At 38.0% G+C, this 15,750-nt stretch overlaps 1 protein-coding gene across 1 annotated transcript in view; it reads right to left on the bottom strand.

The window, feature by feature from the left end:
• Nucleotides 1-15,750, bottom strand: part of LOC143244999 (calcium-binding mitochondrial carrier protein SCaMC-2-like) — a 47,855-nt gene that overhangs the window by 16,645 nt on the left and 15,460 nt on the right. The window contains exons 2-3 of the mRNA XM_076490705.1: nucleotides 11,422-11,548; nucleotides 4,145-4,232 (exon numbers count right to left, since the gene is read on the bottom strand). Of these exons, the coding sequence (XP_076346820.1) occupies nucleotides 4,145-4,232; nucleotides 11,422-11,548 (215 nt within the window). The remainder of the gene's footprint in view (nucleotides 1-4,144; nucleotides 4,233-11,421; nucleotides 11,549-15,750) is intronic.

Raw genomic sequence — 15,750 nt, 5'->3', positions numbered from 1 at the left:
GACACGGAGGATGTTCGGTGCTCTTGTACATTTGACCCATAGCTGCTTGATGTGTGGTATAAAGGTCAGCTTACAGTCAAAAATAAGTACCAAGAACTTTGTTTCAGGGACCACAGGCAGCATAAATTCATTGATACAGAGTTCAGGATCAGAGTGAATACCTCATTGGCAGCTTAAGTGCATGCATGGTTCACTTCAGTAAACAATTAAGGCAGTCTGCAGCTGCTGCCCAATATACCTCATGCTCAACAACTGACACGAGATGTGGAAGTTATCGCCATAGAACCTGTTTGCAGCAGTGAGAGGGAGTTGTTCAGTGATGGCATTAATCTTTATACTGAAAAGTGTGACACTCAGAACACAGCCCTGAGGGACTCCAAGTTCCTGTAGAAAAGAACGGGAAAGTGTCAAATTGGAATTTCCTGTTTATTAATAAATTTTTAATAAAAATAGGCAAATTGCCACGCAACCCATATATATAGAGGTGTTGCAAAATTCCTTACCTCCATTATGTATCATAAGCCTTCTCAATGTCAAAGAATATTGATACAAGATATTGGCATTTGAAAAAAGCTTCTCTGATTGACATTTCAAGTAGAATCAGGTGGTCCATGGTGGAGAGCTGTCATCAAAACCCACACTGGGTGGGCGAGAGGAGGTTGTTTGAGTCGAGAAACCAAACAAAACGAGCATTAACCATCCTCTCTAAGGACTTACACAGACAGCTCATCAAAGCAATTAGATGGTAGTTTGAAGGAATATTGGGATCCTTCACAGGCTTATGGAAAGGTACAACAACAGCCAGGTATCAGGAAAACATTCTCCTGCCAGATCTGGTTAAAAACACTCAGAAGAACAGCAAGAGAAGCAGGAGATAGATGGCACAGCATGTCATAGTGTATATCATCAGGTCCAACTGGTAAACTGCCAGACTAATGAAGGGCGAGTTTGAGTTCCATCAGTGAAAAGGGACGATTATAGTCAATAGAAACAATCAGCTTGTAAGAAAAATGGTGATTGCTCTGCCTGAGTCTTGATAGCTAAGAAAGTGGAAGAAGAAGCAGAAGTAATAGATATCCCACAAAAGCTTTCATCTAGAGTATTGGTGATGCTCCAAGTAATAGCTACTTCCTGGTCTTCAGAGAGCAAGATCGAGAAGGGGACAAAATTATATTGCCCACCGACCTTTCGAATCTTGTCCCACATGACTTTGGAACTAGTGGTAGAAGATATGCCAGTTGTAAACTTAATTCAAGATTCCTTCTGGTTTTGACGTCTTACCCACCAAGCATGTGCACAGGCCTGCTGGAAAGCGATGCAATTCGAGAGTGTGGGATATCTACAGAATGTATCCCAGGCCCGTTTTTGAGCCTTCCGTGCCATGTGGCAGGCAGGGTTCCACCACAGATGAGGATATCATGGAAAACGTGTCGAGGTTTTTGGAATACATTGAGCAGCTGCTTGTGTAATACAGTCATTTATTGATGGCTTACAGATGATGGCAGGATCAAGTTCTGCAAGAGCAGTGAAAGAGGGCCAGTTTGCATGAACCAACTTCCACCAGAGCACGAGATTCGGGTGGCACTGACCATAGCCAGTCTCTCTTGAAATTATAGGAAAATGATTACTGCCTCGTGGATTACTGTCAACCCTCCAAGAAAAATGGAAGAACAGTGAAGGGGAGCAAATTGAGAGATCAATCGCAGTAAAGGACTGATGAGGTGCATGAAAATAAGTACAAGAACCACTACTGAAAAGAAAAAGTTCATGATCAGAGAGCATACACTCTATGGAGCAACCTCTCCTATCAATATGAGCACTTCCCCAGAGAGAATGATGTCCATTAAAGTCCCCCAGGATTAAAAAGGGAGACAACAACTGTTCAATGAGAGCATCAAGGTCTGATTGATCATAGGTCTCTCCAGACAACAGGTAGAGAAATCAAACAGTGATGGTATGACCCAAGGAAACATGGATGACTAGGGGCTCCAAGGATGTGTCAAGTGGCAAAGATGTGGTGGGCACACGATGATCAATCAACAATGCCATCCCTCCATCACACAGCCTGTCATTTCTGTACAAAGAAAACTGCTGAAAGGTGACTGTATAGGCATGTTTCAGAATTGTTTCCTGTAAGGAAAGACATACAGGATGGTAGGGAGCAATCAGTGTTTTGATGTCAACCAGACTAGAACGTATACCTCGACAGTTCCATTGTATCAAGGTGGCCATTTTTATTTATGTGTAGGAAAACTGGGTGAAAAACCATCCTGTTTACAACCATGTCTTTTTTCTTTACAGTCTTTATTCAAGGGAGGTCTATCGACCTCCATGGATCGACCCTGGGTCAACTGAGCAGGTCTTTGGTGTTGGAAGAGGATTCCAGCGACTGAGGACATGAACAAATGATCATTTTGCATCTTGGGGTGGGAGAAGAGGATGTATCCAAGGAAATGCCTGTACCTGGAATCAAAGGAAGTGGATCTTGGAATTTTCTGGAATGTATCTAAGGGATAGAGATGAGTGTTAAAGTTGATTCATGAACTTTTTAACCATGGAGGTTAAAAGACTTTTCATTTGGTTTGAGAATGATTCTTTTGGGGGCACAGAAATTCGCCTGCACTGCCAATCTATAGTGGAATGAAGTGCAGCAGCATATGTCCAAGATGAAGTGGTGGATTGCAACTTTCAAGCTCAGGATAAGTAATGTTATGAATCGTTTTCAAATGCTGCACCTCTTTTTCTTTCAACCATTTAGGGCAAGAACGGATGTAGAACAAATGAGAGCCATTGCAATTGATACAATGAGGGTCTATTTCACACTCATAGGCATCATGGTCCTTGCCACCGCAACGAGCACACATCAAGGAACCACGACATGACATCTTTGTGTGACTGAACTACTGACACTGGAAACATCAGAGAGGGTTGGAATGTATGGCCATACCCTGCAATTAAGATAACTTGCCTTAATGGTGGCAGGTGGTCGTGGTGATGTAAATGTCAGAATGAAGATATTGGTCGGCATCATAATTAATTCCATCTTTGCAAATGGAGATACACCTCACTGCAGAAACTCCTTGAGTGGGGAAACTAGCAACAATCTCTGACTCAGGAATGTTTTTCAAATTCCTCTCAACAATAACTACTAATGATGAATTCAAAATAACATCAGATGTAACCTCAATATGTATATTCCCAATCACCTTTCAATGCAAGAGGAGTTTACCGTGTTGAGATGTGGATGTTTCCACCAATATCTCACCAGATCGAAGCTTTTTTATTGACTTTGGACAGCCGGCAAGTCCCTCTCGTCCGTTCTGAATGAAAAAGGGACACATCTGCCTTAAAAGTGTGTCTGAAAGAGAATGTAGGATAAGAAAATGAGGTACAACAGGTGTTACAGATGTTAAAGATTGCTGCTCAGAATCTTCAAGACATGGTTATTCACCTATGGACTGTTTTTTCACTATTTAAATTTTTATTTGGAGGATACATAATAAAAAAGGAACATTTCAGTGCCCATTGACCCCACCCACCATGGAGCCCTATGAGGGGATGCACTATAATGCCAAACAAGGACAATGCAGTAACACCAGGCTTTTGTGAGTAATATACCCAAAAATCAGCATCAGATACAATGTCCACAACACCTGTTGAGAACATCCAACACTGGTACTTGGTTGAACCTAGCCCAAGGAGGATCACCCCAAGGCTGCCCATCTACAGGAATTCAAGGCCAAAGTGGTGTGTTAGGGTTAGACCCCTCAACCACCAGGATCCTCTCTTCCCCTTCAGGGGTCACCACATACAGCAAACACGCGGGTGGATATTTAGATCCCAAAGGAGGTACACTTAAAGAACAGAACATTCCTTGGGAGGTCCCCTCACCATGTACAGGAATCCACATTGAGGGGATAAATAATAAAAGCCAAAATTATCATGTTTCTTACTAATAAGTATATTTTGCTTTCAATTTTCTGAAACAAATGTAATTATTTGAGTTTTCTTTAAGTGTAAGATATGTTAAAAAATGAAAAATATTGAAATATATATTTTACAAACTTGCAAAGGAGCCTAAAAGAAATAACAGAACTTGCTTTTAACACTGTAAGATACGTTACTGACTAAAAGTTAAACATACCGCTGTACAAGATTAATTGCTTCTTGATGGTTTAGAGAAATTCCAAGTTTCTTGAATGCATTCAAAATATCAAGAGCATCAATTCTACCTAATAAAAAACAAAAAAACAACAAAATACTTGTAATTCAAATTCTTGGGGTTGAGAATAATGAGATAGTATAACTTAAGCATACTACTACTAGTAGTGTGTTCACTACAGTTTTCATATACCCTGAGCTCAAAGCTCACTGACAGGTGTGGTCATTTTTTTTTAACTCTTTCTTAAATCTGTGGACAATTGAGAATAAAACTATCAATATCACACTTTGTAAGTATTTCATTACAGTACCAATAACCATTGATATATATCTGAATTCCAAATTTAACACTGGAATTTTTTTTTTGAGAAAAATTACTTTTCTTTCAAACATTTCACGAGTTGAATTTTTTCACCTGCTCAATATGTACACACACACACACTAACAAACAAATCTAACTTTGGTTTTTACATACACAAACTGTAAGGTCAAGTGTTCTTAGTTATCACAAGTAACTTAAATTATGCAAAATACTTAAGAAACAGAAAAGCTATTTTGAACATTTCTAAACATGTGTACCACTATGGAACCAATTAATAAATATTATAACCCTTCTGGTTAATAAATTGTAAATAGTGGTTATGAAAAATTGATTGATTGATTGATTGATTTAGTGTTTTATGGCACAAAGCAGCTAGGCTGTCTGCACCAAATGCCCAGCAAAAAGGTAAAAATAAATTAAATGTAGTGCAACAGTTCCAGATAAAAGAAAATGATGAATTAAAAAACTGTGACCAATGCATAGTCTAGTTAGAACAACTTCCTCCTTCCAAACTTTACGGAAGCTAAACAGCCAAAGCCCAATACAGGGTTTTATTTGAAAAGGTTGTTGCATTGCTCACTCCAAAAGGACTGCCAGCTGGCATGGAGACGAGCCTTGAATAAAGGACCATAGTCCATGTACGGAATAGGCACAGTGGTGATAGTGCCAGAGCAGATAGATTTAGCTGCTGTGTCTGCAATCTTGTTCCTGCAAGTACCAACGCAGCCTGGTATCCAGAAAAACTGGATAGAAGTAGATGTTAATGAGAAATGGGCTAGTCAGTTTTGAATATCAGTGAGAACAGGGTGTGAGTCAACGTGAAGCAATTCCAGGGACAATAGAGAACTAAGTGAGTCAGTATAAATAGTGCAGTTGGTGTACTGCTTAGCTTCAATACGATCCAGCACAAGAGATATGGCGTACAGTTCAGCAGTGAACACAGAAGCTGTAGAGGGGATTCTGCACACAACCACCGAACTGCAACAAACCATGGCAGAGCCCACAGAATTACCTGATTTGGAACCATCTGTATAAATTGGAATGGAATGATTGTTCGATAGATGTTCAGTAAATAAAAGATGGTATTTCCAATCGGGAGTATCTGCCTTACTTAAAGTAAGGTCACATTTGGGGGCTGTAATAAGCCATGGTGGGATGGGCTGACCAGTGAATACAGCAATGTTATCCAAGGACAGACCAAATTCATCCAATTGGATACAAAGGCCAAAAGAAGCAATGGCAGACCATCTGTTCTAAAAAAGTATGGCCCACCAAAGGAGGAAAAAACAACAACAGGTGGGATGCTTTGGTAATGAACGAAGTTTTGAAGCATATGGTAAAGATAGTTGCAAATGGCAGAGGTGCAAAGAAGGTTCATAAGATCCTATGTATAAGCTTTGAACTGGTGAAGTGTGGAAAGCCCCAGTGCAGAGTCAAAGTCCATGATGATGAATGGGGTCCAGCATCTTTAAGGCCGAGGGTCTGGCAGAGCCATAGACTATTGATCCATAGTCAAATTTTGATCGAATAAGAGCATGACATATCTTTACCATAGAACATCGATCCGCTCCCCAACTGGCGGTAGAGAGGAAGTGTCGAGCCCACACGAACTTGGAATCTCCTGTCCATTAAAAAAATTTTAATAAAAATGGGCAAATGGCCATGTAACCCATATATATGGAGGTCTCGCAAAATGCCATACTTCCATATTGTGTCATAAGCCTTCTCAATGTCAAAGAATATTGATACAAGATGTTGGCATTTGAGAAAAGCTTCTCTGATTGATGTTTCAAGTCAAATTAGGTGGTCCATGATGGAGTGCTGTCGTTGGAACCCATACTGGGTGGGCAAGAGGAGGAGGTTTGATTCGAGGAACCAAACAAGACAAGCATTAACCATCCTCTCTAAGGTCTTACAGAGACAGCTCGTCAAAGCAATTGGACGGTAGTTTGAAGGAATCTTGGGTAAGATAATAGCCTGGCACGAGACATCAGGAAAAACATTCTCCTGCCAGATCTTGTTAAAAACAATTAGAAGTATATCAAGAAAAACAGGAGAGAGATAGTGCAGCATGTCATAGTATACATCATCAGGTCCAACAGCTGTACTGCCAGACCAATGAAAGGCCATTTTCAGTTCCAGCAGTGTAAAGGGACAATTATAATCAAAGAGACAGTCAGTTCGAAAGGAAAGAAGTGAACACTCTGCCCGAGTCTTGATGGCCAAGAAGGTGGAGGAACAAGCAGAAGTGCTAGATATCCCACAAAAGCTTTCATCTAGAGTATTGGTGATGCTCCAAGTAATAGCTACTTCCTGGTCTTCAGAGAGCAAGATCGAGAGGGGGACAGAATTGTAGTGCCCACCGACCTTTCTAATCCTGTCCCATATGACCTTGGAACTGGTGGTAGAAGATATGCCAGTTGTAAACTTAATTCAAAATTCCTTCCAGTTTGGACGTCTTACCCACTGAGCACGTGCACGGGCCCGTTGGAAAGCGATGCAGTTTGAAAGTGTGGGATATCTACGGAAAGTATCCCAGACCCGTTTTTGAACCTTCCGTGCCAAGTGACAAGCAAGATTCCACCACAGACGAGGATATCGTGGAAAACATGTCGAGGTTTTAGGAATACACTAAGCAGCTGCTTGTATAATACAGTCAGTTACTGCTGCCACACAGTCGTCTATTGATGGCTAATTCAAAATGGCATGATCAAGTTCTGCAAGAGTAGTGAAAGTGGGCCAGTCTGCCTGATCCAGCTTCCACCGGGGCACAGGTGGAATCTACCACAGCCAGTCTCTCTCAAAAGTACTGGAAAATGATCACTGCCTCATGGATTATTGTCAACCCTTCATGAAAAATGGGAGAATAACGAAGGGGAGCAAACCGAGAGATCAATAGTGGTAAAGGACTGACTAGGTGTGTGAAAATAAATGGAAGAACCAGTATTGAAAAGAGAAAGATTGTGATCAGAGAGCATATGCTTTACAGAGCGACACCTACTATCAATAACAGTACTTCCACAGAGGTGACGATGTCCATTAAAGTCCCTCAGGATTAGAAAGGGAGACGGCAACTGTTCAACGAGAGCATCAAGGTCCGATTGATCATGTCTCTACATGTGGCAGGTAGAGAGAACAAACAGTGATGGTATGACCCAAGGAAACACAGATGGCTACCGCCTCCAAGGGTGTGTTGAGTGGCAAAGACAGGGTGGGCACATGCTGACCAACCAATAGTGCCACCCCTCCATGTACTCGTCCATCACACAGCCTGTCATTTCTCTACAGAGAAAACTGCCGAATGGTGACTGTATCAGCAGGTTTCAGAGATGTTTCTTGTAAGGAAAGACCTACAGGATGGTAGAAAGCAATCAGTGTTTTGATATCATCCAGATCAGAACATAAACCTCTACAGTTCCATTGTATCAAGGTGGCCATTTTTAATGACAGTAAGCAAAGTGGCTGGAGAACCCTTCTGTTTATGACCATGTCTTTTTTCCTTACTGTCCTTATTCGGAGGAGGTCTATCAACCTCCATGGATCCTACCTTGGGTCGATTGGGCAGGTTTTTGTTGTTGGAAGGGGATTCCAGTGACTGAGGATGCAAACAAATGATTGTTTTGTATCTTGGGGTGGGAGAAAAAGATGTATCAGAAGAAATGCCTGTAATTGAAACCGAAGAATGTTGATCTTGAGGTTTGTTGAAATGTATGGGAGGAACAGAGATGGGTGTAGAAGTCGATTCAACCTTTTTAACCATGGAGGTCAAAAGGTTTTCATTTGTTTTGAAAACAATTCTCTTGGAGGCACAGAGAGATCTGTCTGCACTACCACTGTAGTTGTGGAACGAAGTGCAGCAGCATATGTCCAAGATGGAGTGGCGGACAGCAATTTCCGAGCCTCAGGATAACTAATGTTGAGTCATTTTCAGATGCTGCACCTCTTTTTCCTCCAACCATTTTGAGCAAGAACAAAAGTAAAAAGGGTGAGAACCATTGCAGTTGAAACAATGTGGGTCCGTTTCACATTCATAGGCATCGTGGTCCTTGTCACCACAATGAGTACATGTCAGGGAACCACTACATGACGTCTTTGTGTGGCTGAACCTCTGACACTGAAAACATCGGAGGGGGTTTGGAATGCACAGCCATACCCTACAAATTAGATAACCTTCCTTGATGGTGGCAGGTACACGTGGTGATGTAAATGTCAAAACGAGGATATTTGTCAGCAGTGTAACTCCATCTTTGCTAGTGGAGAGACCAGCAAGAATCTCCGACTCTGTGACGTTCTTCAAATTCCTCTCAACAATAACTCCTCGTGATAAATTCAAGGTAGTGTGAGGGGTAACCTCGATCGGTACATCCTCAATTGCCTTTGAATTCAAGAGGAGTTCACTGTGTTGGGATGTGGATGACTCAACCAATATGTCTCCAGATCAAAGCTTCTTTACTGACTTTGGAGAGCCAGCAAGACCCTCTAGTCCCTTCTGAATAAAAAGAGGGACATTTGCCCTTAAGGTTTTTCTCAAAGAGAATGTAATATAAGAAAATGAGTTACGTGTGTTACAGATGTTGAAGATTGCTGCTCAGAGTCTTCAAGACGTGGTCGTTTACCTATTGACTGTTTTTTTCACTAACTTATTTAAATTTAAATTTTTCGGTGCCCACTGACCCCACCCACCATTGAGCCCTATGAGGGGATGCACTACAAAGTCATGCAAGGACATTGCAGCAACACCAGGGTTTCATAAACACTATACCCAAACACCAGCATCAGACACAATGTCCACAACACCCATTGAGAACTTCGAACACTGGTACTGAGTTGACTCCAGGTCAAGTGGACCAGTCAATTGACCCAAGGGGGGCCACCCAAAGGCTGCCCGTCTATAGGAATTCAAGACCAAAGTGGTGTGTTAGAATTGGACCCCTCAACCACCAGGATCCTATCCTCCCCTTCACGGGTCTCCACCCCGGCAAACACATGGGTGAATGTTCAGATCGCAGAGGAGGTAAACTGAAAGAACAGAACCTTCCCTGGGAGGTCCCCTCACCACGTACAGGAATCCACACCGAGGGGTTAAAAAATATTTACAAAATTTACTTTACTAAGGAATGCTGATACCATTTTGACCTGGTTAAGAAAAGTACTTACAATAATTACCTTATTAACTCTTTCAGCATTGGCTCAGTCCTAGGGAACTGACCTTAAACATTTCATGCTTGTTATAGTTTTTGATTCTACAAATTTTAAATTAGCAATGATATCTTCATGAAATTTTACAGATTATCAATACATATCACAAAATAGCAGATTTTAACTGATTTTTTTCTTTTGAAATGTTGTCTATCCAACTTGCAAGGTAATTTTGATTTTAAGATTAAAAATATTTTTATTCTTCAGAAATATTCAAATCTCACATATGAACTTTTGTTACATACAGATAATTGTCAAATGTTTAAAAAACTTCACATTTTATCTGTTATTTTTATTATTAAACCTCTGTATAGGTTTGGTCAATTTGACAGACCTCATTACCACCATACAAAATAAGGAAATACATATAAATTATGCTTTTCTGGTTTTAGAATGACTATATGTAACAAAAACACAAATGATTAGTCTAAATGGCTTAAACCTCATTACATTTTAGATATATATATTATATTGACCTTTCAGCTTTGCCTGGCAAACATAACAGAAGATGCAATGATGCAGTGCACAAACACTCTTATTACTGTATCCAAGAATAAAAAAATCTGGCCTTTACAAAGTGACCTGTGTTGACTGTTTTAGTGAACTAGTATTTTGTAAAATAACCACACTTCAGTTATGATATCTATGTATACAAAATATTACTAAATAACAATAAGCTATTTTTCTTAAAACAGTAAGAAGTATAGCATAAGGTTGCTAAGCCTTATCAAATTTTGAACATGGAAGATGTGAATTAAAATAATTTTCTTAGGTTACATATACACATTTTAAAATAATCAAAAATAAAATATGATATTAACAACATAGCATTCCACAATAATTTATCAAGTTCAGTAACTAAGCTGGATTTAGGTCTAAACAATTATGAAATTTTAAGCTCACCCAAGTCTTACCTTACCACTTGAAATTTCTTTAAAAAAAAAAAATTCCTCAAAAGGAAATATTTCAAAAGGGTTCAGAAAACAACTAGGAGGGCATCCTGAGTTTCTGATTGGTTATTCACACATCATAGAAAGAAGTAGGTACACTTGAACATTTCCAAAAATGAGCAGGGCCATGGCGTTTGAATCAGAAAATATAATGGTATCTCAGTAATTAGAAAAAGTAAGATTATTTTATCTTCTATTTTATCAATATTGGTAATTTGAGTACGTAATTCATAAGAAACTATAAATTTTATATTTAAACATGCCAAACATCTAATTTGAACCAATGTTGTATTCAACATGCCATGTGATACACACAAATCAATACTGAGATGATTTTAATATATATTTTTAAATTAAAAATTAACTAATGTGTGATACTAAAATTTGAATTATATTCTACAAGGTGACACCAAACTTACTGACAAATTGATAAAATAGTAGTTGAATAAAGTTTGAATGTACGTCAACAAAAATGACATGGCATAATGCCCATAACCTATGTTGATAGGGTTAAGAAACACAATATTGTGAATAGATTAAGTACTTAATATTTATCATATTCAGGAAGAATTTTGTCATTACAAATTGATTAAAGAAACTACTTAACAATACTCGTCTTATGAAGAAACACTTGTACTATTATGACTAAGTTAACTTAGGCACTTACAATATTTATCTACTACTATTTAAGAAAGAAAAATATGTACCCTATGGTCAGATTAAAAAAAAATCACATACAGCATCTTATATTTAAACACACAAATTTTACACCAATAAACAGTAGCTTACCATCTTTGTTTTGGTCTATACTCTTGAACACTACCATCAATTGTTTTTCATGTTCAATCACATAATGCACAAATTCGGCAAAATCAACATTACCACTTTTGGCCAAGTCAGACTTCTCAATGAATTTCTATAAAAAGATAAATATAAAAATTACACAAAAACTGAAATAACCCTTCAAAGACATGCTTTTTTATCATTACACCTATCAAAGTAATTGAAATACTGCTATTTGATCTCTCATTATTACTTTTTATTGATTCGTAATTGTTCAGCTTATTCAATTAGCATCATAACTCATGACAACGCAGTTAATGAAAGTTAACATTTTCCTAATCTGAAAATGTATTTCCAATAGATACTCACCTCCTCTCACATAAATACTATTTTCCTCGCACATCTGCCAATGAGATTTCCAATGTACTAGCCATGAGTTAACTTCCACTTAAATTTCTGTATTTAATATGAACTGTGCTGGTCCATGATAATGCTTTCACATGACAAAAGCCTTCCACCAGTAGGAGGAAGATACAAGCCCCATGCACAATAACTCCCCTTATGCAAGTATGATAATTTCATTATTTGATAAGGCAAGACAAAATGCAACAGAAGTGAGGAGAACGAGTGGGAATGTTTGAAGGGGTGAATATCTACATTTCCAGATAAGGAAAATGTTAACTTCAGAGACATTAATTCACCCACCTCTTCACAAATAAATGCTAGAATCTAATGATGAACTAGTGGAGAGGCCCATGCAAATTTTGACCTAAAACTCTTTTCAGAAAGTACTCGTATGGAAGCATATGGTGGGTGACACCTGACAGCAGGGAGCTCTATAGGGTCACATCTGTAGGAATCCACATTGTCTTGACAACTCAGAAGACAAATGATGAGGAACAGGAGGACACAAGAGGAGAAGTCTAAAGTTGAGAATGGTGACAAAAGTGTCTATGAGAGGCATACCTAACTGTAAGCAAACCCAGCAAATGACCTGGAAGTGTAGAGGCTACTTTACTGGTAGAATGCAAACTGCCTGAGAAATGCAGTTCACCATCAAGTTCTTAGCTCTTAGCAAATGATAGGAAACAAGACAAATTCAATGTAAATGGGTCCAGAGCCCAAAAGCAAATGGTCCTTGAACAGGCACCCCCTGAAGGAACGGGAAAGAGAACATGCCTGATGAATAGCAAGAAGTTCAAGTAAGCCAATGTGGAGGAAATGCTTATCCTGCTTCCAAATGTCAGAAGTCATGCAGTTATTCAAAGATGTGCCTTAATAAGGAAGGGAAGATCTAATTTAGGAGTAGGTAAAGAAATGGTAGAAGTAGTAAGGGCAGAGTCCAGTAACCATAACAATACCTCAAGAAGAAGAGAGGGAAGGTTTACAAATGAAGATAATGGACATGCTATAGCTCACAGATGAGAAAAAGAAGAATAAACCCAATCACAATGAAAACCAAAAGAAAATACCCAAAAGTTCCAAATAATGAGTTGGCATATGAAAGAATTCAAATCTCATAAGAAGCTACCCCAAACCTGTAAAAGAAATGAGACAAGGATACTACCTTAGAATGGGCCAAATGAATTCAATTGTCCAAAAAAAAGGAATGCCAGCCTCAAGCCATGAATATGGAGAGTAAAGACTTTTATGATACAAATGAATACAAAAGGGGCCAATATTACATTAAAAGGAACTGAAAGATATGAATGTGATGGAGGGAGCACAGAAAGCACATGAAGGACAGAATGAGATGGATGTTTTGAAAGGTGTCCAACAAATATAAACTATGGTCAACTGCAAACTGGGTGAAGAACACCTTAGATCAGATGTCTCCAAAGTGGTTAGTACTGACCCCCAGGGGTCGGTTAGAAATTTTAATACAGAAGCATCATTTGAATGACTTATTAAATATTGTTAGTCAAATCAACATAATATATTGTGCAGAAAACAAGAGTCATGTAATGAAAGAAATAAAAATATCAGCTGTAAATTAATTGTACAAAAATACAGGAGTCATTTAAGAGTTTGAACAAGAGAATTGTTTATTCTCCACCTACCCAACTGATAGTTGTAATTGAGCCAATCAAGAAGCATTGTGAGCATGATGTATTCTTCAATATGTTTTAGGTTTATTCTGGCTTACATTCCTGATGATTATCAATGACAGTTTTTCTTGGTTATTTTAATTGTTTATTGGTGTTTGCTATATCCAGAAGTGGAGGTGTGAGTTTGTTTACTTTAAAAGGGACATTAGGTATCGTAATTAATAAAACAGTACTTAAAGGTTAAAAAATCAAAATACTGTACTTAAAATAGGTAAAATAAAATTTTGTTTCAGATCTACGAAGTATATAACGTTGTGCCACATGGTCATGTAATTCGATAGCAATAAAAATTAAATACAATCTCAACTACTTTATATATTTCTATGCACTTTTGCTTATGCTTTAAATTTAAAATGTTAAAACATTGATCTGTCCTTCTTGTAGTCTGTTGATAAAGTTCATTTATTTAACTTTAGTCACAACCTCATTAACCATAATGACAGCCACAGATCCTAAAAGAAGTGCTGACAATATTCATTTGATAACTTGAAACTTGGATTCATATCTTCACTTACAAATGAAACGAAGCCTATGTGCCTCCTATGTGAAAAGGTTTTAAGTAATGATGCTATGAAACCTGCAAAGATGAAAAACCACCTTCAAAAAATTCATCCTGATAAGAAAGATAAAGATCTTGAATTTTTAGAACATTGAAAGAAAAATATAAAAATTGACCAAATATAATGTCATTTATGAAAGCATCTGCTCAGGTTGATAATGAATGAGGGTTAAGGGCATCATATAATATTTCTCTTAATATAGCAAAGAAATGAAAACTGTAAACTATTGGAGAGGAGATCATAATACCATAAATTAAAGAAGTGATTGAAACTGTTATAAAAAAGACACTGGTTCTGTTTTAAAATGCTTGTCTAAGTGCAAATACAGTTCAAAGATGTGTTAATGAGACGGCTGAAGATTTGTTAAAAACTTTGGCATCCGAGCTTATGCGTTGCAAGTTTTCCATACAACTTGATGAATCAACTTTTGGTCATTCTCATGGCTTATGTGAAGTATTTTAGTCCAATTCATAAACAAATTATTGATGAGTTTTTTTTGCAAGGTATCTTAAAAGTGATGCAAAAAAGGTGACAATTTATCAGTGTTAGGAGGAATATTTAAACAAGCACAATATTCCACTCAGTAATATAATTGCAGTTGCCACAGATGGCACACCTTCAATGGTTGGCTGTTACAGAGGATCTGCTACTTTTCTTCTGGAAAAGGTTCCTGATGTGCATACAGTTCACTGTGTATTACAAAGACACTACATTATGGCAAAAAATCTCAGTGACAAATTGCATGATACGCTAAAGGTGTGCATCAGATCGATAAACATCCACTTAATTCATGACTGTTTGCTAAGTTATGTGAAAAAAAAATGAAGAATTGGTGAACCAATTACTGTTGCACACTGAAGTGAGGTGGCTGTCAAGAGGTGTGTGCTTGTAAAGGCTTGTCAAGTTGTATGACTCAATTGTGGAGTTTCTTACAGGTGTGGATTCCTTTCTATATGTTGAGTTGAATAAGAATCATCTTTTCTATTTGGCAGACCTATATTCAAATTCTAATGATGTACATGTCCACCTGCAAAGTAAAGATGTAATAATTATTCAAACCCGAACAATCCTCTTAAGCTCCCAAGTCAAAATAGGCCTTTTTAAATCTTCATTGCTACGAAGAGAGTTTCAGTACTTTTCAAACTTATAGCAACCAGAAGATGAAGACCAAGTTATTTCTGATGATGATTTGGATATATACATAAAGCACCCTGAAAAACTGAGTACAGACTTTAAAGTGCTCTTTGAGGAATTGGAGAAATTTCATGTACCTGACTGGATTGTTATGCCATTTGATTTGGAAATAGAAAAGGTGATTGCTGAATCTAATTTACAAGATGAACTCATTGAACTTTCCATGGATCTTGAAGCTGAATCACTGTTCAAAAATACAATCCTCAGCAACTTCTGGAATAATGTAAATATTGTTCATAAGTATACAAAACTTTTTGCAGCAGTGAACCCTTTTTTACTTACATTCCCAGGTTCCTATATGGTTGAAGTTGGTTTTAACCATGTAAATTCAGTCCTAACAAAGCAGAGGAACAAATTTAACATAGAAGAGTATGATAAAACTCACCAATTTACAACCAAATATTAGTGCTTTTCTCAAACATCATCAACCACATCCCTCCCATTAAAGATGTCAGACAATCAATAAAAAGGTA

The sequence above is a fragment of the Tachypleus tridentatus genome, chromosome 2 (genome assembly GCF_004210375.1).
Source record: "Tachypleus tridentatus isolate NWPU-2018 chromosome 2, ASM421037v1, whole genome shotgun sequence".
In the NCBI taxonomy this organism is placed as follows: domain Eukaryota; kingdom Metazoa; phylum Arthropoda; class Merostomata; order Xiphosura; family Limulidae; genus Tachypleus; species Tachypleus tridentatus.
This window is presented reverse-complemented; position numbering and strand designations above follow the sequence as displayed.